We start from the raw sequence: 24,078 nt of genomic DNA on the forward strand, positions 1-24,078 counted from the left end.
GGCGCCGCTCCCTCGCCGCAACGGTTCCCGACGCGCAGGCGCGCAGGGCGGGGCGCCGAGGGGGCGGGGCGTGCGCGGCCCCTTAAATACGGCGAAGGGGGCGGTGCGAAGCTGCCGAGGCGCCGCTGCCCAGTCGGCACCAGTTCCTGCAACTGTCTCCTCGTGGCGGGAGCCGGGAGCCTCGCTTTCTCCGGCAGCGAGGGCGGCAGCAGGAGGGAGCGGAGGCGAGCGTGCGGCGGGCTCCATGGAGAGCTGCGGACGCCCGGGCAGAGGCGGCGCTTCCACCCCGGCACCCGGGCTCCAGTGACCGACGCTCGCGCTCTGCCCCGCGTCGGAGCGGTCGTCTGCTCCGGGACTGACCCGGCCTCGCTGCCCTTCCCCGCGCAGCCTCCTCGCTTCCCTGCGCCCCGACTCGCCCTCGACCCCACTGCCCGGCGGGGTGGCGGCGGCCGGGGTAGCAGCGGCAGCAAGAACCCGCCTCTATGATGAAGTTCAAGCCCAATCAGACGCGGACCTATGACCGCGAGGGCTTCAAGAAGCGGGCGGCGTGCCTCTGCTTCCGGAGCGAGCAGGAGGACGAGGTGAGGGCGGCCGGCGCGCTTGGTCCCCTCCGCTAGGGCGCCGGGGCGGGGTTGGTGTGGGAGCCCGGGCTGGCCGGGATGGGAGGTCTTTGCCCTTGCCCTTCCCTTTCTCCATCCCCTTCCCACCAGACCCTCCGTCTAGCCTCAGGGCTGGAAGGGATTAGCCCCCTCCCTTCTTCCCTCCCGCCCGCCCTCCCTCCTTCCTTCCTTTCTCTGGGTTGATTGTGGAAACAAAGGGGCTCGCCCAGCCCTGCGCTCTCCCACCGGGTCGTGGTTAGGACGGGAGGCCGAGACGCCTCCTGGCCCCCTGGAGGGTCCCAGGCTGTCTTGGTCCCGCCTAGCAGGAGTCACCACTTTAACCTGCAAATGGAGCGTAAAACCAGATAAAACCTTGAGTGCTAACAGAGGGTAGAAATGGCGTGAATGTTGCAGCCCCAGCCCTTCTGCCTCTTGTTATATTTTCTTCTCCCCTGAAATAGCAGTTTTCGGCTTCAGATGAATGTAGGCATGATTATGGAATATCCAGACAGTCCCCGTGCTTTAAAATAAAAACCCATTCGGTCTGGTTCTATCAGTTCCACGTTTTAGTGGATCCTTTAGTTTACAGGCACTTGGCGTATTTATACTGGATGAAAAGAAAAATCCTCCTCTTTTAAAGTTTTCTGACTATAGAATGATGGGTAGTGAAAAACGTGGAATCGCCAGAAGGGAGAAGATGGACTAGAGATGGGCAAAGTTGCCATTTTCAGACGGTAATCTCTGCCTCTGCATATTTATCCGAGCTTCTTTGCTATGTTTGGCTTGACATCTGGAGAGAAGCAGTCTTTCTTGTTCTAAGAGGAAGCAGCAGCCTTCTGTTAATTCACTCATCAGCATTGGGTTGATAGTAAGGCCCGTGAGGTCTTCCTGGAGAACAGTTTATACTTACTTCTGTTTCGCTTATTTAATTTAAACATGGTTCATTAGTTATATTTTGCGTGGAGCAATAGTAGTAGTCGATTGTTAGCTGATGAAAATCTTTTAGCATTGCCACTTCTAAATGGTTAGACAGGAAAAGCATTGACATTCTGAGTTCTGCTTCCATATCCAATTATGTCCAATAAAATATTAAGCTAAAGCTGGAGGCAGGAATTTAATGGCTTCCTTATTGCTAGTCCCTGTAGTTAGGATGAGTGTGACATAGTGTACTCTCAGTGGCTTATATTGTTATGCTAACAAAAATCAAAGTACCTCAGAATGGTGCTCTTCAAACTCTTGTCTTTATTTTTTGAAAAGAAACCAAGCCTTTTAGTGCTGATCCCGAGTTCACTTGGGGGTCTCTATTGGAATTTTAAACTTAAATTGAAGAGAAATTGATGTTTTTGAGCTGGGCCTGTTTAAGAGAGCCAGAAAGTAGAGAATGGCTTTTAGCATTTACAAAGTCAATGGGCTTTTTAAGTGCATTCTGTTAAAAAGATTAGAAGGTCCTTGAGGGAAGGACCATGTTAGCACAAAGCAAACTTTAAATATAAAATAATATACTTGCCAGAAGTGATCAAGAATCTTATCTGATTGCCTCACTATTGTGTAGTTATTTTCTTAGTTGAGTGCTTACTAGATGCTGGGCATTGCCTGAAGACTTCTAAGTTTGTTATATTTAATCCTCTTACTGCAGGTTTATAGGTGAGGAGACAGTTGCAGAGCAGAAGTACTTTGCCCAAATGACGTAATTAAGAAATGGTAGAGTCGGAATTCAGCATCTGGTCCCTGCTGATGCTGGGCTCTGAGCACAGGACTAGGCCCAGAGCACTTGGGTGCACAAGATTTGCTGAATGAGTGAGATCGTCCGAGGCTGAGTTTGGAAGACTTTTTAAAGTAGTGACTTTGAAGTCTTGCCATAATGTGAATGTGGAATTCAGGCTTTGTAAAAATGAAGGTTCCCAGGGGAAAATATGGGAAATGGGAGGAAATTGAAATGGTCTGTACTGTGTGAATGGTAAAGCAAGAGTCTGAGGAGAGCATCAGAAGTTGATCATAGTAGATAAATGAGTTAGTTTTCTGCTTTGAAATTGTTTCTGCTGTAACAAATGCTAGATTCCTAACCTCTAGTGGAATCAAGATACCAGTGCCATTATAAAATAAAGAGCAAGATTTAAAGAATTTATTAGATAAGCTTATTACGTAAAACTTTGTAAATCTGATAACCCGGAGGTTGCGAAACCAAGTCAGTTTGTTAGAGAATATGCTCTGAAGGAAGGCTCTGGAATTCTTTAAATAATGCACAGCCAACTTTAACGTCTGGTTTAGATCTTCAGGATCTTCGTTTCTGTAGTTGTGTTTATAGAGTGTAAAGTGAAATAAAATAGTAATTGCTTTTTGACCCTCAAGCTATGCAGTGTTCCAGTCTGGCTCTCTACTTAAGGGGTTCTAAGCAGGCTTTAAAACAGGTTTCTGTAGGACAGAAGGGTGTTCTCACAGCAGTTTTTATTCTTTGGGGTGTGGTTTTATGTATTTTCCCATTGCATCTCTTTCTTCCCTGCGAGGTAGGTAATAACCATTAGCATTTGTAAAGGAAGAAATTAGGCAATGGAAGTAACTTGTCTCAAGGTCACAGAAGCTGGCAGATCATTTTGAGTCCAGGTCCTTTATTTCTATATCTCTTGTTCATTTGATCCTCTCCAATTAGTTATTTCTATGGGGAACCACCCTTACTTTTGATAGTTGGGCTTCCAGTCAAAGCAACAAATAAGTATTCCATAGAGGAGCTGGGATCTCTGCCTTTGCGGTGAAAGTGGACAGTACATTCACAAAAGGGAACCTGAAATGGATTCCATTGAACGTATTTGCATATGTGATGGTTGGAACCAGGCTGCAAGATGAAAAGTGTCAGCTCCTAAGGAACATATGCTCTGTATAGCAGGAGGTTAGACAAATGACTGATATAAAAAGAAAAAAGTAATATCCCACTCTTTGCAACCCCATGGACTATAGCCCTCCAGGCTCCACAAAAAAATTCTCCAGGCAAGAGTACTGGAGTGGGATGCTGCTATTCCCTTTTCCAGGGGATCTTCCAGACCCAGGGACCGAACCCGGGTCTCCTGCATTGCACGCAGACTCGTTACCCTCTGACCCATCAGCGAAGCCCATAAAAGGCAGTAAAGTGCTGGTAAAGTACTATCTGGTGCTAAGAACCCACCTGCCAGTGCAGGAGACAAAAGAGACATGGATTAGATCCCTGGGTCAGGAAGATCCACTGGGGTAGAAAAGGGCAAAATTAGTGTTCGAGTATTCTTGTATTACTGCTGCTGCTGCGTCACTTCAGTCATGTCCGACTCTGTGTGACCCCATAGACAGAAGCCCACCAGGCTCCCCCCTCCCTGGGATTCTCCAAGCAAGAACACTGGAGTGGGTTGCCATTTCCTTCTCCAATGTGTGAAAGTGAAAAGTGAAAGTGAAGTCGCTCAGTCGTGTCCGATCCTTAGCGACCCCACGGACTGCAGCCTACCAGGCTCCTCCATCCATGGGATTTTCTAGGCAAGAGTACTGGAGTGGCTTGCCATTGCCTTCTCCAGTACTCTAGTATTCTTGCCTGGAGAATCCCATGAACAGAGGCACCAAGAGCACTGCAGTCCACAGGGTCGCAAAGAGTCAGACATGACTGAGCGACTTAGCATGCAGGCAAAAGTACCATCAGGTGCTCCAGAGTTAAGATCCAGCATGAGTCATTTGGAGTTGGATTTCAGTGAGTGGGTAAGGAAGGACCAAACATAAACAGAGCAAGACTTGGGGCTGTGGTCTAATTGAACTGTAGCTTAGGAGAGCAGAGAACAAATAGTGGCTGAAAACCGAAAAGCACCTTCAGTGTAAGATTACGGAGCTGCTTGCTGTATTTCCGTTTTAGATGTATTCAAGTTTGGGGATGATCTGGCAGCAAAATAGGATAGAATTCTAAAGAGAGAAACAGAAATGACTTGATCCTGGGTGGAATCCAGGCACAGTTGCAAGTGAGAAACATACAGTCTTAAGAACTTTCATTTGGACTTTTTGCTGTAATTGGCTTGTAAGCTCGCCAGTAGTCTTGAAACCTGTGGAACTCTAAACCGGAGCTCTAATAAACAAAAACTAAGCCTTCCCTGTAGCTCAGATGGTAAAGAATCTGTCTGCAATGCAGGAGACCCGGTTTCCATCCTCGAGTCAGGAAGATCCCCTAGAGAAGGGAATGGTAAATGACTCTGGTATTCTTCCTTGGAAAATCCCGTGGACAGAGGAACCTGACAGGCTATAGTCCATGGGGTTGCAAAGAGTTGGACACGACTGAGCAAATAACACTTCTACTAAGAAGTATTATGGCTTCTCTCTACTAGTACTTTAACCCCTAGAAGCAATAAGCCTTTTCAGACATGTATCCAGGGGCTCTTCGTAAGAGCGTTGAGTCCTTGAAGGTTCTTACTTCAAATGGAAACCACTTTCATCAGAATTAACTATCCAAAGGTGGCCTTTTCTGACTGCTGGGAGATGTCACCAGCCTCCTTCATCTGTGCCTGCAGCTTTCCTAGACCTAAAGAAGGGCTGCTTAGCCTACCCAATCAGCCACTTCAAGGGAAAGCCCTCATGTACAATTTGCATCCATTTTTATTCTTATGGGTTTTGGTGTATCACCACGGCTTTCTCCAATTTTGTGAAAGCTTATCCCATCACTTCAGAACATTAACATGCTGGGAGAAAAAAGTCATGGTCAACCCAGCTTACCATTATCTACCAATCCATATAGTCTGGATTAAATACATTTTCACAGAATGTGTCTTTATTTCTGAACTTACAGCACTCTGCCTCTGTAGCCCAAAAAGTAGTACTGGTTTGCTGAGTAACAGAACTTGGTAGTGGTTAGTGGATATATTAACTATTATTGTAACTTACTACCTTTTAAAATGTATATGTGCGTAGTGGGTGTTCCTAATATACCGCTGCCCTAATTTTGGCCAAATGCCTATAAAACTGTTAAGTACAGTAGAGATTTAACCATTCATGTTATTCTTGTTTGTGATAATGTGGGAAAGAAAGACCAACAACCCCAAAACAACTTCTAAATATACAGTTACAATTTGCAAAATAAAATTCTTTATTCTTATATTCAGAGATCACTTAAGGGGTTCTCTGAATAGCTTTGTTTTTTCTGAAAAAGATGTGGTAATTTATAATGACTACTTGTTCACTTCCCTGGTGGCTCAGATGGTAAAGAATCCGTCTGCAGTGTGGGAGACTGAGTTCCATCCCTGCGTTGGGAAGATCCCCTGGAAAAGGGAATGGCTACCACTCCAGTATCCTGGTCTAGAGAATTCCATGGACAGAGGAGCCTGGTATGCTAGAGTCCATGGGGTCGCAATGAGTCAGACAGGGCTGAGCAACTTTCACTTGTTCCTGGAGGCAGGCTGTGACCAAGAGCCATTGTAAGGGTAAAAGCTGAACCACGAAGGGCAATTTGGGGCCCCTTGGTGTAGGGAACCAGCAGTCCCATGTACCTCCCGCCTCTGAGGGCATGGCTGTATTATGTAGACATCGAACAGCATATCCTAGATTATACGCTTTTACATATCCCTCATTGAGAAGGATTTGGGTGACATAGAGTAATATTATAGAATATCATTGGAATATTACTCCAATTCACAGGCAAATCTTTGTCCAGCAAGATTCAGGGCTAGTTCCAAGTTGACTATCACTATACTATTGCTACTAAAAGTGAGAAATACCTCTATTCCAAATCTTGAAACATTGGGTATCTAAGAAAAACACGTATGAAAAATGACTTCTCAACAATGCCAAGTGAAGAGTATTTTATTCTAATAACTGACCAATACATGAAAAGAGGGATAAGATCTGATAGTGTGTAGGAGAAATGCTGATATGAAGGTGGCCAGGTTGACTTGGGGAAGAAGTGTCTTCACTTTTTACCACTCTAATGCCATTGGCGTTGGGGTTTGAGTGTGATTCAATCTAATTCTGCAACTTGGTGGGTTGACTAGCCTCCTTTTTATCAATCTTTCTTTTGGTCTCAGCTCTGGCTTATCTGGAAAGTTAAGTGTCTACTTTCGTCTTTGTCATCTTGTCGGACACACAAAATCTAATAGGTCTAGAAAAGTTGAAAGATAATTTAAAACCTATGAATGATCATGTATGGACCTGCCAGCTGTTAGTGTATGCTCTTATTGAAAGAGTTTTTGTAACCTATCTTTTGTTACCTCAGTAATACCATTTATTTTAAAGCTTTGGTCATTTCTTTCATAAATAACAGTAATATTGGGGTTGGAAGGAAAGCTATGACAAACCTAGACACCATATTAAAAAGCAGAGGCATCACTTTGCCAACAAAGGTCCATATAGTTAAAGCTATGCTTTTTCTGGTAGTCATGTACAAATGTGAAATTCAGACCATAAAGAAGGCTGAGTGGCAAAGAATTGATGCTTTCAAATTGTGGTTCTGGAGAAGATCCTGGAGAGTCTCTTGGACTGCAGGGAGATGAAACCAGTCAATCCTAAAGCAAATCAACGCTGAATACTCATTAGAAGAACTGATGCTGAAGCTCCAATACTTTGTCCACCTGATGTGAAGAGCTGACTCATTGGAAAAGACTCTGATAATGGGAAAAATTGAAAGCAAAATGAGAAGGGGGCAGCAGAGTATGAGACGGTCAGATAGTATCGTTGACTCAATGGACATGAATTTGAGCAAATTGGGAGAGAGTGGAGGACAGTGGAGCCTGGTATTCTGCAGTCCCTGGGGTTGCAAAGAGTCAGACATGATTTAGCAACTGAACAACAACAAATACTGGCCAAAAAAATTTTGTTTGGATTTTTGCGTACCATCTTATGGAGAAATCTGATTGAACTTTTTTCCCAACCTAATACATAAATATATTCACTCACATATATATTTTTAGTGGCAAATATCAAAAGATTACGTCATAGCAGCTGCACACCTTTTGTCTCGCACGCCTTGTCCCCACTCACTCTCACTTCCATACTGTTTCAACTTCCAGCAGATCTCACCACTTTCTCTCAGATTTTGCATCACAGACATCTAAGAGCCAACCTAGGACTGTGAAGCCAGTAAAATTATGGATGCTTTTTAGTTGTCTGAGAGTAGAAAGAAGTCTGAAAAGGTTAATGCAGCTATAGAATTTTTAAATTGTGATAAGCATTATTTTGAGACAAAAGTATGGATAGAGGTAGATTGAGAACCCTTCTCTCTAGAAATTTTTGTTTTAGTAACACCTTCCTTAGAGCATTAGTTTGCATGCTAAAGCTGCATTGTAGATCTGGTACACTGGGGATGTTACAGAATGTTAAGATGGCTTTGCAGGAATTGAGAGGGAGATCTTGAATAATAAATACTCTGGTGTGGGTTTAGATTCTTCCAGTCAGTAGTAGGGGTTTTAACTGTCCTTGTCTCTGCTTATACTGTTCAGATTTCTTTTCTTAATCTCACCCACCGCCTTCCCCTACCACATAGCCTTGACCCCATCTGAACTCCCAGGTACTCAGGATGAGTAGGCAAGTACTTAATAACATACCAGTTTCCAAATCTGTACCATCACCAAAGGCTCATTATCAGATCTCTTAAGCTAGTTGTTTAGATACTGATCATCTAAACATTTGGACGCTATACCTTAGGTATTACTCATTTTAAATTGATCATTTTTGGAAAGATACATTTGGAGTTAATGACTTGATAAAATTTAATCACTTTGGAATGTCAAGGGACTCTTGTAGCACAATTTCTTGGTTTCTCGGCTAAATCATTTGGAAGAGAAGTTCAGTCATATGACAGTGATATCCTGTAGATAAAGATTTGGTTTTAAATCGGAAGCTTAAGTGTAGTTCAAAAACTGACACAGACTGTACTAATGGTTTTTCAACATTATTAACCTTATGCAATTTAGTTCTTGAAGACTGTTGTGGTCAAATAGGAACATATTAGTCATTGACCTAGATACATGACACTGAATTTCATTTTTTTCAGAACTCAAACATTATGAATATCAATGGTTTTGAAACTCCCTGTTTACTCAGTGAAGATGTACTTTTCTGGTGGCTAGTTCCCTGCACCGCCCTGTCCCATTATGAAGATGATCAAAGAGGTGGCTTTTAGAGCATAGAATTAGGCAGTAAGAATTTTATCCAGATACTAGAAACCAGTTTATCCCTAACTCATGCCTAGGAACCAGGAAAAGAAGCTTCCAGCTCAGTGGTCAGAACTGGTGGTTACCATTTACTTTTTCAATGATACAGGATATAAACACTTTTGTATCGTAAACATTTTTTGTTTTAACTTAAAAACATATTTGTGTGGAGATTCCTCAGAAAACTGGAAAAAGAACTGCCATATGATCCAGCGATCGCACTCCTGGGCATACACACCGAGGAAACCAGAATTGAAAGAGACACATGTACTCCAATGTTCATTGCAGCACTGTTTATAATAGCCAGGACATGGAAGCAACCTAAATGTCCATCTGCAGATGAATGGATAAGAAAGCTTTGGTACATATACACAATGGAGTATTTCTCAGCCATCAAAAAGAATGCATTTGAATCAGTTTTAATGAGGTGGATGAAATTGGAGCCAATTATACAGAGTGAAGTAAGCCAGAAAGAAGAACATCAATACCGTATATTAACGCATATATATGGAATTTAGAAAAATGGTAACCTGAACCCTGTATAAGAGACTGCAAAAGAGACATAGGCATTTAGAACAGTCTTTGGGACTCTGTGGGAGAGGGTGAAGGTGGAATGATTGGAGAGAATGGAATTGTAGCATGTATATTATCATAAGTGACCAGTCCAGGTTCGACGCATAAATTTTCCTCTGTTCATTTCTTTGCATTTGTGCTTTTTTAATAAAATTCTTTTTTAGATATAAAAAAAATTAAAAAAAAAGGCATTAAAGTAATAGAGTTGTCAAAAAAAAAAAACATATTCATTTGCCAGTCTTGATATAGGGTCAAAAGCCTTTGAATACCATAGACAATTGGCAAGGATACTTTTTGAATAAAATCCAAAGGTAAAATCTGATTTGCAGTTCATTTTGTATAAAGTAGGATTTTAACTTTCTAGATTTTAAAAATTTACTTCTTCCGGTCTTTTTTTTTTTTTTAAGTAGTCATAGCCATTCTTAATTTGATAGTAATTTTTAACAACCCATCTTTAATGAATTTTTGCAGAGCCTTTTTGATAACTACTTCCTGCCCTCATTTTATCATTAACGTTCAGTGATTACAAAAACAAGTGCAACTGGCAAAATTGGGAACAAGCTTGTCTTGACAGATGAATCCAACTCAGTTGGTGGGAAAGTAGAAGATCCAACTGTAATGGCCAACGGTACTCACTGTAGTGAGTAGTGAGGCCAAGTATGCTTGGCCTACTCACGTAGGCTAGGATCTGAGGTATGTTATACTCCCCAACACTCAACAGTCTTGCCAGGATAATTACTTCTTTTTGCAGAGGAGGACACTGTACCTAAGAAAGGTTAAATGTAAGGCTTACATTTCACTTTACCAAAATTGCTGTATTTGGACTTGGCGGTGCCCTCAATGTCAGCCATTAGTACTTTGGGTGCTCAGTCATGTCTGATTTCTTTGTGACTCCGTGGGCCGTAGCCCACCAGGCTCCTCTGGCCATGGGATTTTCCCAACAAGACCACTGGAGTGGATTGCCATTTCCTCCTCTAGGGGATCTTCCTGACCCAGAGATCGAACCTGCGTCTCCTGCATTGGCAGGTGGATTCTTTACCAGTGAGCCACCTGGGAAATGCCATCAGTACTTGAGCTAAGGCTTTGTCAATTGTTAATTTACAGTGCTTTCTCTGGACTTGCCTCTGTTCTGCCTGTTATATACCTGGAGGAGCGATGTAGTAAAGTCCTGTCCAGATCAGAATTGAGAGAAAAGGTGCTCAGGTCTCTTGAGCGTTAGTTGGTCCACCACTGTGTGGTGATGATAATGTCTATAGGTTGAGACGTGCTGCCGCTTTTCAAATTGAGGGGAGTTATGTGCACTTGAAGTTGTTCCCTCATCTCCCAACCCAGCTTTGTTGAGGTTTGGGGGAAAGGTGGGACTTGATAAAATGCTGTCAGCCTGGAAGTTTCCATTTGGGCAGATTGGGTTCTGGAGCTTATTCTTGTAGGTGAATCCTAGGCTGGCTATAAATTTCCTGAGGGCCAGCACTTTATCTGGCAGTAGGGAGAAAGCTGGGAAGACAGTTGGCACAGTGTCAGAAAACCAGAATCTGCACTGAGGATCAAGCTTTGCTCTCAGCTGATTAATTTCTGGAGAGAACTGTGCTTTTGCTTGAAGGCAATATACTAAGGTAATTTTGCAGACATTTCTGTTCAAGTTGGTCAAGAAGCCTGCCTGTTACTTTCATAAACATCATTTGGTTATTTATCAAAATCTTTCCCCACCCCCCTCCTCTCAACTTGGGTGAATTCCAACCTAACCTAGTGCACAAATTTTTACTTATAGGATGGATGTTTACTTCTTGTTTCAGATACTGTTAAACAGTGAACTGGCAGGATACTACTCTGTGTTAATACAGTGTATGGGGTTTTTTGTTTTATAAGTGTGTGCACATTTCAAGCTTAATGCTGTTCTTGACCTGGATTTGCAGAGTTTCCTATAAAGGTCAAACAGTATTTTAGGCTTTGTGGGCCATACAGTTTCTATTGAAACTGCCCAACTCTGCTGCTGTAGCTTGAACAAATAAATGTCAGTGTCCGTAGTACTTCTGGGGCTGGGGTTCACGGTTATGGTCGGGCTTGCAGGTGCTGTTGGTGAGCAGCAGTCGGTATCCAGACCAATGGATTGTCCCAGGAGGAGGAATGGAGCCTGAGGAAGAGCCTGATGGCGCTGCTGTGAGGGAGGTTTATGAAGAGGTAAGATGGAGAGTGGTACATTCTGGGTAAGGTTCACAAACAAGGCAGTTTGCTAAGCACACCGCGCAAGAGGCGTGAGGACAGGCAGGTCACACTGCACTGTTCAAATCAATGTGGAAATCCCCCAGAGCTGAATACCACACAGTTATATAACAGTCTCATCAGTGATCAATATATAACGTGGTGGCCTTGCCCCAAAGCAAGGTTAGTGTTAACTGAGCAAAAATACAGAGAAAAAATTCATCATGTGCTACAATTCAGTTTCAGACATATATATATAGGAAGCCAGTTGCTTTTATTTTACTGGCTTTGTCTTAAAGTTCAGTAAAATGAGGGCCCACACATGCACAGAAGCATACTTGGCCTGCTTGTCTTCTCACAGCTGAGAGGAGATGGAACTTGCTTTTACTCAGGAGCAAAACAGCAGAGATCAAGTGCTATAAAAACTTCTTGAACAGCAGTTAGAGCATAATGAGGCATGAGTGATAAGGCTCTCATTGGGTGTTGGTGTGTTATTGGAAAGGTTCTCTAGAGACGGGTCTTACGGGATAAGCATTCTCAGAGAAAGCACGTGCCAGTCTGTTAGTTTTCATTCTGGGTTTGTGGCACACACTGAAGTTCCAGTCTGTCACAGTATCAGGTAAAAGGAACAGGACTGTGCAGTGGAAGGGTAACACAGAGAAAATAACTTGCATATAAATTTTGTTACGTAAAAATTTTACATTTTGTCCTTTTTTAATAGGCTGGAGTAAAAGGAAAATTGGGCAGACTCCTGGGCATATTTGAGGTGAGTTACAAAAGTAATCCTCATCTTACTGATAGAATTAATGACTTCTTCCTTCCTAACAGGCCAGATAATCTGGCAGCAGCCTGAACTAGATATTCCTCTGAAGCTACCATTAGGCAAGGAAGCCATAAGGATTTAGGAGGGAGGGAAGTAGAAGCTGCTTGACTTTCATATACCATTACTACAATATTCTCAGTATCACCTAAGGGCTTAGGTCTCTCATAGATACTGCCTGGAAATGAACCCTTTGCCTTCAGCATGTAACACTGGATGATATGCCTAATGACTTTATCCTGAAAGGACACCATGATGATGCAAAACTCAGATGCACAGACTAGATACTAGAAGCATAGAAGTCTCTTCTATAATTTGTTATTACTGAAGGCAGAATGGAATTTGTGGAGAGGAAATCTGAAAGTGACAGGTATTCCATGGAAGGTGGGGAGAAATGAGATCAGGTCATGAGACCCAAGCTGTTCTCAGATGTATTTTCATACAAGATTCAGACCTAGATACATGGTATATCAGACACATTGTGATTTTTTTTCAAGATACCCTCTGTTAGCTTAGTCCTGCTGATAGGAATATAAATACAGTCCTTAAAGACTTTATCTTTTAGCCTTTTTCAGAAATCAGAAAAAATTCTGATTGTACAGCACTTGGTAGAATTGATGACTCCCAGAATACAGTAACTGTTAAGAGTAAAGTTCATAAGGTACTATTCAAAATTTTCCAGAATTTACCACTTGCTTTACCCAGTTAAATAGCACCATCTCCTGGTTAAACTGAAAAACACTGAGTTTTCTGTAACTGAGTAACCATCGTACACATAATAGTGCATATGTGAATATGCTGACAAGACTTTTAAAGAAAACTTCTCATGTTTGTGTAACATGGGAAGGTAACAGTAATAAGCGCTTTACAAATACTATTTAGATTTCATAGAATCTGAACAGAAAATGGTCATCAGTGTACCTTTCCCTTTAGAAAAATATAAGGAAAAATTAGAATGTGCCTGCCTAGTCACCATGGTGATTTTGATTACTTTGTGAACATAGCAAATAAGTGTATTGATTTTCCAGGCATAGAGTTAAGATGACAGATCCTTAAACATAATGTTTTAAGTGAGAGAGGCCTCTATTTTATTCCTGTTCTCTTTCATTCCCAAAGACATAAGATACTGAATGAGTGAATTACTCGGGTGATTTCTGGTAAAAAAAAAATTAGGGCAGTTGTCTGACATCTTAAGACTATAGCAAACAAGGTTACCTTTAACCAAGGTGAAGGCGAGCCACTTCCTTTAAGGCCAGCTTGTGTTTTATTTTGAACCTAGACACAAGGCTAGGTGGCAGTTTTAATAGGAGTAAAAACTGAGTTGGAGCATATAGGACATGGCATTCTAGAAATGGACTATCCTCATACTAGTTTCAACTTTTGCTATGCATAGTTCACCAGGAAGCTTCTACATACTTAGGCCTCCTCTCAGACTAACTGCATCAGTCTTTTAAAAAAAAAAATAAACAACCTGCGTCCTGGGTGATGAAATAGATAGTCACGGTTGAGAGGCCCTGGTCTAGATTAGTAGGTCTGTTCATGTTTTGTCTTACATAAATTCACTGTGGTGCTGAGGATTGTATGACTGAGTATACTTGCCTGTGTTGGCAAGTAAAGTAAATGTATACTGCACTGAATTCTTCACTCGAAAACGTGTACATGACTAGCTCTTGTAGATTAAAATGCTTTTCTTTTTATATTCAAGCAGAACCAAGACCGAAAGCACAGAACATACGTTTATGTTCTTACTGTCACTGAAATATTAGAAGACTGGGAAGATTCTGTTAATATAGGTAAATTCCCTTTCGTTTTGCTATCTGAATTCTTTAAATTCATACTACATAGGTATACTCAGTTGCATCTTATTTTTTGGTTGCTTTTTAGAGAAGATCAATTATAACTCAAAGATAACTCAATTTGAGCTATCTTATGTAAGTTAACTTCATTTATTTTTATTTATTTATTTATTTATTTTTATTTCATTCGGTGTTTTTTAGGAAGGAAGAGAGAGTGGTTCAAAGTAGAAGATGCCATCAAAGTTCTCCAGTGCCATAAGCCTGTACATGCAGAGTATCTGGAAAAACTAAAGCTGGGCTGTTCTCCCACCAATGGAAACTCGACAGTCCCTTCCCTTCCAGACAGTAACACCTTGTTTGTCACTGCTGCACAGACATCTGGGCTGCCGTCTAGTGTAAGATAGAGAGAATTGGGAAGACCGCTTCCACCCTGTGCAGTCTTGTGAGCCAGAGGCGTCTTTATTATCCTTGACAAACATCTGAATGATGCTTGCAAACTGTCTGAATTTGCCATGCAGGATTTTCAAACAATTTGCATGTTTTTCAGATGCTTTCAAATCTTTAAAAAAAAAAAAAAGTGTAAAATATTTTAATAAGCCAAAGCCATGTGGACTTTTTTTTAGATGCCTTAACTGTACCCCCTTACTCCAGTCCACCCACCCACCTTGTTATTTTGGTTGGCATTTTCACAGCGTTTTGTTTTTCAGTGTTTGTCCATTTTGCTATCAGTCTGTGGGTTTTGTCACATCAACTTATTTGTGGGTATGTTTTCCCCCTTCAAATTGTTTTCTCATTTACAAAGAACACACACAAAATCATTTTCACATATTCAACAAATCCTTCTGTTGTGGGAATTTATGACAATAATTCTTGATATTAAAGCACTCAACCCAAAAACTTGTTTCATAGGATCACAATTTTAATTCATAGATCCCAGATTTGGACCGTTTTTTCTATATGACCCTATTTTCAGGAATTTGTCAACTTGTCTCAATTTTCACAAGTGGTATTACATCACTAGTTACCTGATATGGCCAATTCCCGTAAAGGGACTCGACAGTCACTTTAAGACAAAGTTTATAGAGCTAGTGACTGTTAAACAGGCACTAGAAACAAATTGCATGCAGTAGATAACATCTTATCATGAAAACTGTGCTCCTAGGATTTGAGTTAGCATGCTCCATGGCATCCCTTTATCCACAATATCTCTTCACACAGAATACATGAGAACTATACATCCCTCAGTGTAAACTAATTTTAAAAACATTTTGTTTTCTAATTTAGTGACATCAGTTAAACTTGGCTGGTAAAGGCCAGTCGGTGCTGACTGCCTCACAGTTGAGTGAAATGGCCTCCTTGTTCAGCTGTTACAGACCTAGATTGTTAAGGCACCTTAGAACATCTCATCTTTTATAGCTGGCCAGTAGGTATGATATAACTGAATACTGGGGCTCTGGAACATACCTGGACTAAGAATTTGTCTTACACTTGTCCTTATATTCATTTAAATCCAAGAATCCCATCTAACAGAAACACATGAATACCTTGTCTGTACTTTGCTGATCAAGTGAGAAATGAGGTGGGGCAAAGTGAAAGATGACTCCATGTGTAGACATTAGCTATTTGTAAACATCATAACTGGTGAATATAAAGTAGAAAGTAAGCATAGTTACACACTTGTTCTCGACTAAATTGTCAACCTTTAAAACATAGTTGCTGCTAAAAGTACTGTTACACTTAAGGAAAATTGGTGCCACTGTTTTGAAAATGAGATCTTGGGCCGTAAATGCAGCTGAACTAAATATAAATATTAGTTCACAAATGAATGCTGTCAAAGGAATGAGTAAAGTAAAAAAACTTAACCAATGACATTTCATCCTAAATTACGTAATGTGATCAAACATGATCATCCAGAAGTTTTATATTTTTCTTTGTACAGAGGTTTATGTATTCTGGGTGTTTTTTTTTTTCTTTTAAAGGAAACATTTTAAATCCCACAGATTGACACTTTGTAGTTTTTTCTCAGTAATCTCTGAAGTTTCTTTAAATTATATACTTAACACAGCAGAGAGAACTGGATTGTTTTTGTATATAAGACCGTGTCCACCTGAAATGTCAGAAGTACTGGGGGAGGGGGGCTGGGTATCTTGTATATGATATTATTAGAGGTAATAATGCATGAACTTATTTTATAAACTCTTGGACTATGTATTTGACATGTAAAATATGTACAGTATTAATGTCAGCCATTTCTTAAAAGTGAGCCTATAAATATTGTTGTATAATTTTCTTTGGTCAGAAACATTTGGAGTAAGTAGTGCCACTGGGTCAGGATTTTCTTCAGTGCTGTTCAGCAGACCACCTGTCTCTAGCCTGTGCAACTAGGAGAAATTTGGATAATGCATCAAAATACTTCAGTTGTCACACTTCACTATTCTTTTGGAACCCAGCCTAGCAAAATTTCCTAGAGGAAAGGCCCCAAGTAGATACATTTCTGTTAAGAGAAAAAGCCAACTTTTGCAGACTCAAGAGCTGAACCTACTGTAGATATCAAAGTGTCTACTATCTCAGCTCTCCAAAGTTTAGTGTTGGGACTGTCACTTGTGCTTTCTGTGGGGTAGCAGGATAAATTTGGGCAGCTAAAATTTTCAGTTCAGTGTGCCTCCTAATTTAAAAAGTTTAAAAAGTAACTTGTAGACACAAAGCAACTGGCTTGCATGTTTGTTGCTGGGTTGTTGGTGGTTTCGGTTTTTTTTTTGTAAACTGGTGAAATTTTTCAGCCAGGCATATGCCATTTAATTTTCTGTCGATCACACAGAACTGAAGGGGGGAAATGATTGTTGTATACACTTTGCTTTGCATGGTCTCATTTGAGATAATTGGTGTAAGAATCTTGACTTTTTTTATATTTGGAAACATCAAATAAAAAATGGAAATGAATTTTTTTTAATACAGCTTAGCACTGTCAAAGTGAAAACTTGTCTGGTGTTCCACAGTAACAGCTTTACTTACTGTCTTCCTGTTTATGGCCATATAATTTTCTGCTAGTCGTTTATTTATACACTTCCTTTTTATGATTCTTACTAGTAGAATTAACTAATGTAAAAGGAAGGGTTCACCAGTAAGGTGTTGCCATTACTCTCCCACTATACGTTTTCCATCTTATACAGGACATCAGTCATGCCACTGTGGTTGTCTTATTTATTGCTATTCTCCTTTCCTAATGCAGTTTATGTTATAATTGTTTATTTTCAAAGGGCTGAGTACTTTGGTGTAATATGTTGCAGATATTTTCTATACTATGGTCACGTTAATTATTATAGCTGTTTCAAAAAGGTGACTGGTGAGGCCATTTACCCAAAATAATTGTTTACGTTAAGATGAACTTTAGAATCCTCACATAAAAGTTCTACTCAGATCTCATTTGGTTTTGATGAAGATTGTTAAATTGGAAGAAAAGAGAAAGCTTGGCATTTTCTAATGTCTTCACAGTGGAATACAAAAATCTTCTACAGATCTCTTACATAGAACTAGTTAAACATTAGTTGAGTTTATTAAAGTATGATTTGTGACAGATGTTACAGCTGGAATATTGTAGCTGATTGTCCTTAAATGAAGTTTCCATCCAATACAGTACCTTTTTTCATAAATTCTTAATGTAACATTCACTGTTAGCTGCACAATGGTCAGCATTTGCTTTATGCCCAGTGTTAGTGCAACAGCATAGAAAAGTTTCTACCCTCAAGGAGCTTATATTCTAGTGAGGCTTCAGTTCAGTTGCTCAGTCGTGTCCGACTCTCCGCGACCCCATGAATCACAGCACGCCAGGCCTCCCTGTCCATCACCAACTCCCAGAGTTCACTCAAACTCATGTCCACAGAGTCGGTGATGCCATCCAGCCATCTCATTCTCAGTCGTCCCCTTCTCCTCCCGCCCGCAACCTTTCCCAGCATAGAGATGAGTTATTAATACATCAGAAAATGTCCTTGAAGATGTAAGCGCTATTTTTTAAGACATGTACCATCTTCAAAATCAAAATCTTTATTTGAGAATGTGATCCCCATCAAATACTTTCATACATTTTATATGGAACTGTAGGACAAAACTCAGGTTGAAAAGTGATCTCATCCCTGGGCTGCTCCTCTCCTTACTTTTAGTCCCTTCCTTGCGGCTCAGCTGGTGAAGAATCCGCCTACAATATGGAAGACCTGGGTTTGATCCCTGAGTCGGCAAGATCCCCTGGAGAAGGGAAAGGCAACCCACTCCAGTATTCTGTAATTCCATGGACTGAAGTGTCCATGGGTTTGCAAAGAGTCAGACACAACTGAGCAACTTTCACTTTTACTTGACTGGTTCCCTTGGCTAAATTCGAGCAGTAAGAAAGATGGGAAGGCCCCTAAGTGCTATCTTGGCACTGCATTATGGCAAAGACCCTAATTTGCTCAGAAACTAATCATATTTCTCTACTTTGATGTGATTTCAACTGATTATGATCCTAAAAGTTACTCTTCCCAATATGTGGAATACTACCCTCTGGACATGACGTTCAGTTCAGTTCAGTCGCTCAGTCGTGTCCAATTCTTTGCGACCTTATGAATCGCAGCACGCTGGTTCTAAACACTAGTGCCAGACATAATAGTACTGTCAGTCTTCCTGCTTTTCTCAATTTTTACTCAAATTCATTCCATAGTCAGTGAAATAAAAAATACTTTATTTGGCTATTATTGTATAGTAAGAGGTATGTGTAATTAAACATACCTTTTGACCAAGTGTACTACACCAGGAATCGAATCTCTAGGCATGTGGACACAGATGTACCTACCAAGGTAAGGCAACCAAACTGGTGAGGCATGGAAATAAAATGCCCAGGCCCAAAGGCGTAATGGTTAACGAGTAATGTGTCCACATGGTGGCATATTATACAGACATAAAAAACAGTATTCAGGTTAAGGATGCCAGAATAGACTGGTATGGCAATGTAGTACCACTATTTAATTTTTAAATGCAGGCTTCCCTGGTGGCTCAGTGGTAAAGAATCCACCTGCCAGTGCAGGAGACACAGGTTCGATCCCTGATCCAGGAATTTCCCCACATGCCATGGAGCAGCTAAGCACATGTACTGTCATTGAGCCTGTGTCTTTAGAGCCCACGAGCTGTAACTTCTGAAGCCCACGTGCCCTAAAGACTATGCTCAGCAACACAAAAAGCCACCACAATGATGGCCCATGCTCTCCCCAATTAGAAAGTCTGCGCAGCAACAAAGGCCTGACACAGCCAAAATTTAAAAAAAAAAATGCATATAACTCTTTCACCTACTTCTGGGAACCTAGTCAACAAAAATGCTTCAAGTTGCACAATCAAAATATGGTCAAAGGTGTGTACTGCATTATTTATAAAACTCGCATCAACTTAAATGTACAAATTGGGTGGGGTTAAGTTATGGTCATCTAATTGATAGCAAAGAAATGTGCTGCCAAAGATGGAGTTCCTTTCAGTAATCGCTAATTGAAAAACACTACACAGAATTTCCTGTTAAAGGTCACTTTTAAAGAAGCCTGTACAGATTTTCTTTAAAAATCAAATCCTGTATAATTTTGAACATTCTGAGTTCAATGTTCATTCCTGTGAACATTGAGAAATTTGGTATGAAAATTACCACAAATGAAAAAAACAGGGCTTGAGAAATGCCCAATCTGTATAACTTGTCAAAGTATATGTTAATATCAAAACAGAAAAATGAAACCTGCACAAATCATTCCTGTTACTGGAGTAACAGTTAACATATCACTTTTTAAAGGCTTCCCAGATGGAGCTAGTGGTGAAGAACCTGCCTGCCAGTGCAGACCTAAGAGATGCAGGTTCAATCCCTGGGTTGGGAAGATCCCCTGGTGGAAGAAATGGCAAACCACCCAGTATTCTTGCCTGGAGAATCCCTATGGACAGAGGAGCCTGGTGAGCTACAGTCCATGGGGTCGCAAAGAACTTAACATGCACATATCACTTTTTAAAAGTTGGGGGCAGACATATCTTGCTTATAACACAAGAGCAAGTAACCAGCCACTATCAAGTAGGTAGGGGTTAACTCAGCCTGGTACACGTGTACTCAGTCATGTCTGACTTTGTGACCCTATGGACTAGCTCGCCAGGCTCCTTTGTCCATGGGATTTTCCAGGCAAGAAACAAGAATACTGGAGTGGGTTGCCATTTCCTTCTACAGGCCAAATGGAGACCCCAGCCTGTTTTTGTATATTCCACAAACTTGGAATGCTTTTCACATTTTCAGTAGTTGGATAAAAAATACTCTGTGACGTGAAAACAAAAGTTTTGTCAGAGCAGAGCAGAGCATGCCCATTTGTTTATAATCGTCTACGGATGTCTTCTCACCACACTGGCAGAGCTGAGTAACCGAGACAGACCCATGGCCTGGAAAGCCCCAAATATTTACTGTTTCAGAATGAAAAGACAGGGATTGCAACCATTTGGTCCTACTCCTTTGGTTACTCACAGTTCTAATACTTCCTGCCAAAACATAAGGAGAACACCACCAACTTGAAATCTGGTGCAACTAACCTATCACGTCTAAGCTGCTTGACAGATCTAAGTCTTGAGAAGTCTACTCTTAGAACATAAACCAGAATACTTTGTAAACTTGCTAGATTATAATGAAACTTACAGAGCTATTGGAATTTACTAATGACACGCATTTTGGGGGGCTCCAAAATCACTGCGGATGCTGATTGCAGCCATGAAATTAAAAGACGCTTACTCCTTGGAAGGAAAGTTTTGACCAACCTAGACAGCATATTAAAAAGCAGAGACATTACTTTGCCAACAAAGGTCCGTCTAGTCAAGGCTATTGTCTTTCCAGTGGTCATGTATGGATGTGAGCTGGACTGGGAAGAAAGCTGATTGCCGAAGAATTAATGCTTTTGAACTGTGGTGCTGGAGAAGACTCTTGAGAGTCCCTTGGACTGCAAGATCGATCCTGGGTGTTCATTGGAAGGACTGATGCTAAAGCTGAAACTCCAATACTTTGGCCACCTCATGCGACGAGTTGACTCACTGGAAAAGACTCTGATGCTGGGAAGGATTGGGGGCGGGAGGAGAAGGGGACGACAGAGAATGAGATGGCTGGATGGCATCACCGACTCGGTGGACGTGAGTTTGAGTGAACTCCGGGAGTTGGTGATGGACAGGGAGGCCTGATGTGCTGTGATTCATGGGGTCGCAAAGAGTCGGTCACGACTGAGCAACTGAACTGAATGACACGCAAATTCATGAAGTGTTCCATTTTTATGAGATGGTTGGATGGCATAATCGACTCAATGGACATGAGTCTGAGCAGACTACAGGAGATAGCGAGGGACAGGGAAGCCTGGCGTGCCCAGGGTCCATGGGGTCGCAAAGAGTTAGATATGACTGAGAGATTGAACCACAACAATCTAGATCATGAACTATTTATTTCAATAGGAGTCACATGGTGGGTGAGTATGGATCAGGAATATATAAAATGGAAACACACTAGTTATTCCACAATAGGGAACCTGAGCTTATCAAGTCTCTCATATTTCTAAAGCTTTTTTGTCCCACAGGTAAAAGTGACGAGCAAAAAAAGGTTAAAGCTCCTTAAAGAGCACCATGAAATAAACTTTTACAAGATCATGGGGTTCAGTTGTTGCTCTGCTACAAGAGACAGTAAGGTCTAAATATCCAGGCACTTACCATATGCTTCTCCAACCAATCAGAAACTGCATTAAGTCCACAGAGGCTCAGCTTGGTTATCACCAAGTCTGCATTCATACACTTGAAATGCTGGCACATATCAAATTAAATCAGCTAACAGGTAGCAAAGATGAACTTGCCAGGAGGAGGAAGGACCCAGACTCTTGAGGTGGAGTTCTATACTTAACAAGGAAAATTTTAGTCCAACTCCCAGTTTTGCAGCCAATGGGGAACTTGTCCAATTTGTAACATAAAGATGTAGCAAAACCAACTCTTGGAACAAATCCTCCCGATTTCCAACCTCAATGATAAAAAAAATGGAAATTAATGCAGGGGGTGGAAGATATAGTTAAGGAAACAAAGTATCATCAGTCTGGGTGGTGGTGTACAGATTTTTATTCTTATTATTCCAAGTTATTACATTTAACATGTTTTGTTTTTGTGATCATTAAGTCATTTAAAAATAACCCCTTAATATCATTTCTTAAACTAAGCGCATGCTGCACAGTTATATGAAATGTTGCCCCCAGTCCCAAATTACATTATTCCAATGAAATTACATTTTTTATAATAGACTTGAATTAGCTGCCCTATAATCATGGAGTTTTACCTTTTTCTTTTGGCCAGCTTTTGTAGATAAGGCTGTATTTTTAAACCTTTGCAACTGCAACTAACAAAAAGTTGATGTGGCTAGAGTTAAGTAGCCAATTCCTATTATTCCCAAACCATTAAGTTCCATTTAGCTAAAACTGTGTTAATGTTTTACAGGATTTCCCACCCCATACTCTCCTTTACTAGTGCTAAACCATAGCACCTATGGCTTTTTTAGGTATTGTGTTTATTTTTAAATTCTTCTGAAATTTTGTATTAAAGTATGTTCTTGGTCTATAGCAGGGTTTAAGTTATACATATCTCAAATCTACGATCTCATTAGGCAGCTTCTGAGAGGACCAACAATAACTAGCGTGGAAGTAAATCACAGCAAAGGAGACAACAAAATTTAAAAATCACATGAAAAACATACGGCTCCTATCAACCCCTCCAGATTTCAGAAAAGCTTTTGAATGGGCAGAGTTGATGTTCAAGAAGCCGTTTATCAACATACTCAGATTCTTTTCTTCTCCCAGGGCTCTGCACAAGCTGGTCCCCGGCCTGGAGGTACTGAATCCAGAAGAGCAGTCCCTGCCAAGCGCTTACTTCCCCTCTCCATCAGAGCTGCCACTGCTGTTTGTCCATGTGCCCCACCGCATCCCCCATTAGATGAGGTCCACGAGGGAACATCCTATGCCAGTCCCATTCACCTAATCACCCTGACAAGTAGTAGTGCATCCATAAGCTAAGGAGTTACAAAGTCAAAGGGAAAAGGATTACAGAGAGTAGCAGGTAGGCTGGTAGGGGATGCTAACCAGCCTGAGAATCACTTAGAAGAATGACAAGCTCATCTTAGGAAGGCTGCTATACTCAGCTCCTCCCAGCAGGGGCCTTGCATAAGGCAGGTCACGTCTTCCTGTTGTCAGAACTTCAGATCATTCAAGTTACCAGAATTCTAGATTCTCATGCGACTCTCCCAATTTTTCTAAAATGTCAGCACTGAACTCAAAATGTTTTAACCAACCATGCCATGTGGGCCAAGAAAAACAGGCCCCAAAGCCAGATGTGGCTACCAGTTTTCAAACTCTTATCTTGGCCTCTCCCAGAGCCCCTTAAATTCTAAGAAAGCCCAGCCAACACACTGGCTCTTGTTTCATCCCATTGGTTGGGGAAGCAAGTATTATCAAAACAATGGGGGCTCTTATCAAAATTACACAGGAAAAAACCATGTTGCTGTGAAATTAGGAATTCACGTATTTGTACTTCTGTAACAAAAACTCACGCTTCAGAGTCCTATTTTAGATACATTTTTATGGATCAATAGATTTAAATCTGGAATTTTATAACTTACAAATCACTATGTCATACTAGCTAGCATCTGAGCAATGCCACCTGCAATAAATAAAACTGATCTCTATTTAACTGCTCGCAGAGTGTTCACTCATTTTGGCCCCAGAATGAGATTCAGTTCCCTTAGTTGTAAGACAAAAAGAGATCAACAATTGTTATAAATGACAAGTGCTGTTAAGCTTTTAAATTTACAATATTTGGGTTATGAACAATTTTACCCTGAATTAAACTAATATTTGTTTCCAAACAACGCATTTACTGAAGGATACCAGTTACCAGTCATCAAAAAC

General features: G+C 41.0%; 1 protein-coding gene across 2 annotated transcripts; it reads left to right on the top strand.

Annotated features, from left to right (window-relative positions):
• The first annotated feature begins 116 nt into the window (after positions 1–116).
• NUDT4 (nudix hydrolase 4) lies at positions 117–23,847 on the top strand. Of its 2 annotated transcripts, XM_055394058.2 has the most exons (6): positions 117–581; positions 11,378–11,488; positions 12,231–12,275; positions 14,038–14,122; positions 14,327–14,520; positions 22,975–23,847. In XM_055394058.2, exons 1-6 carry the CDS (start codon positions 483–485, stop codon positions 23,185–23,187), a joined length of 747 nt encoding a protein of 248 aa, XP_055250033.1. In that variant the 5' UTR covers positions 117–482; the 3' UTR covers positions 23,188–23,847. The 2 variants fall into 2 exon arrangements, with proteins under 2 accessions (XP_055250033.1, XP_088692980.1); XM_088836854.1 differs by lacking the exon at positions 22,975–23,847 and having other exon boundaries at positions 14,327–17,065.
• Positions 23,848–24,078: the final 231 nt, after the last annotated feature.

Source organism: Moschus berezovskii, chromosome 6 (genome assembly GCF_049115385.1).
Source record: "Moschus berezovskii isolate FMDL1 chromosome 6, NW_MosBer_1.0, whole genome shotgun sequence".
In the NCBI taxonomy this organism is placed as follows: Eukaryota; Metazoa; Chordata; class Mammalia; order Artiodactyla; family Moschidae; genus Moschus; species Moschus berezovskii.

What these genes read in the sequence shown, in the direction of transcription:
- NUDT4 (XM_055394058.2), top strand. Translation starts at nt 483, where the DNA reads ATGATGAAGTTCAAGCCCAATCAGACGCGGACCTATGACCGCGAGGGC. An exon ending in GGAGCGAGCAGGAGGACGAG is followed by an intron (nt 582 to 11,377) that starts GTGAGGGCGGCC and finishes TCGGGCTTGCAG; the next exon opens with GTGCTGTTGGTGAGCAGCAG. An exon ending in GGAAGATTCTGTTAATATAG is followed by an intron (nt 14,123 to 14,326) that starts GTAAATTCCCTT and finishes GGTGTTTTTTAG; the next exon opens with GAAGGAAGAGAGAGTGGTTC.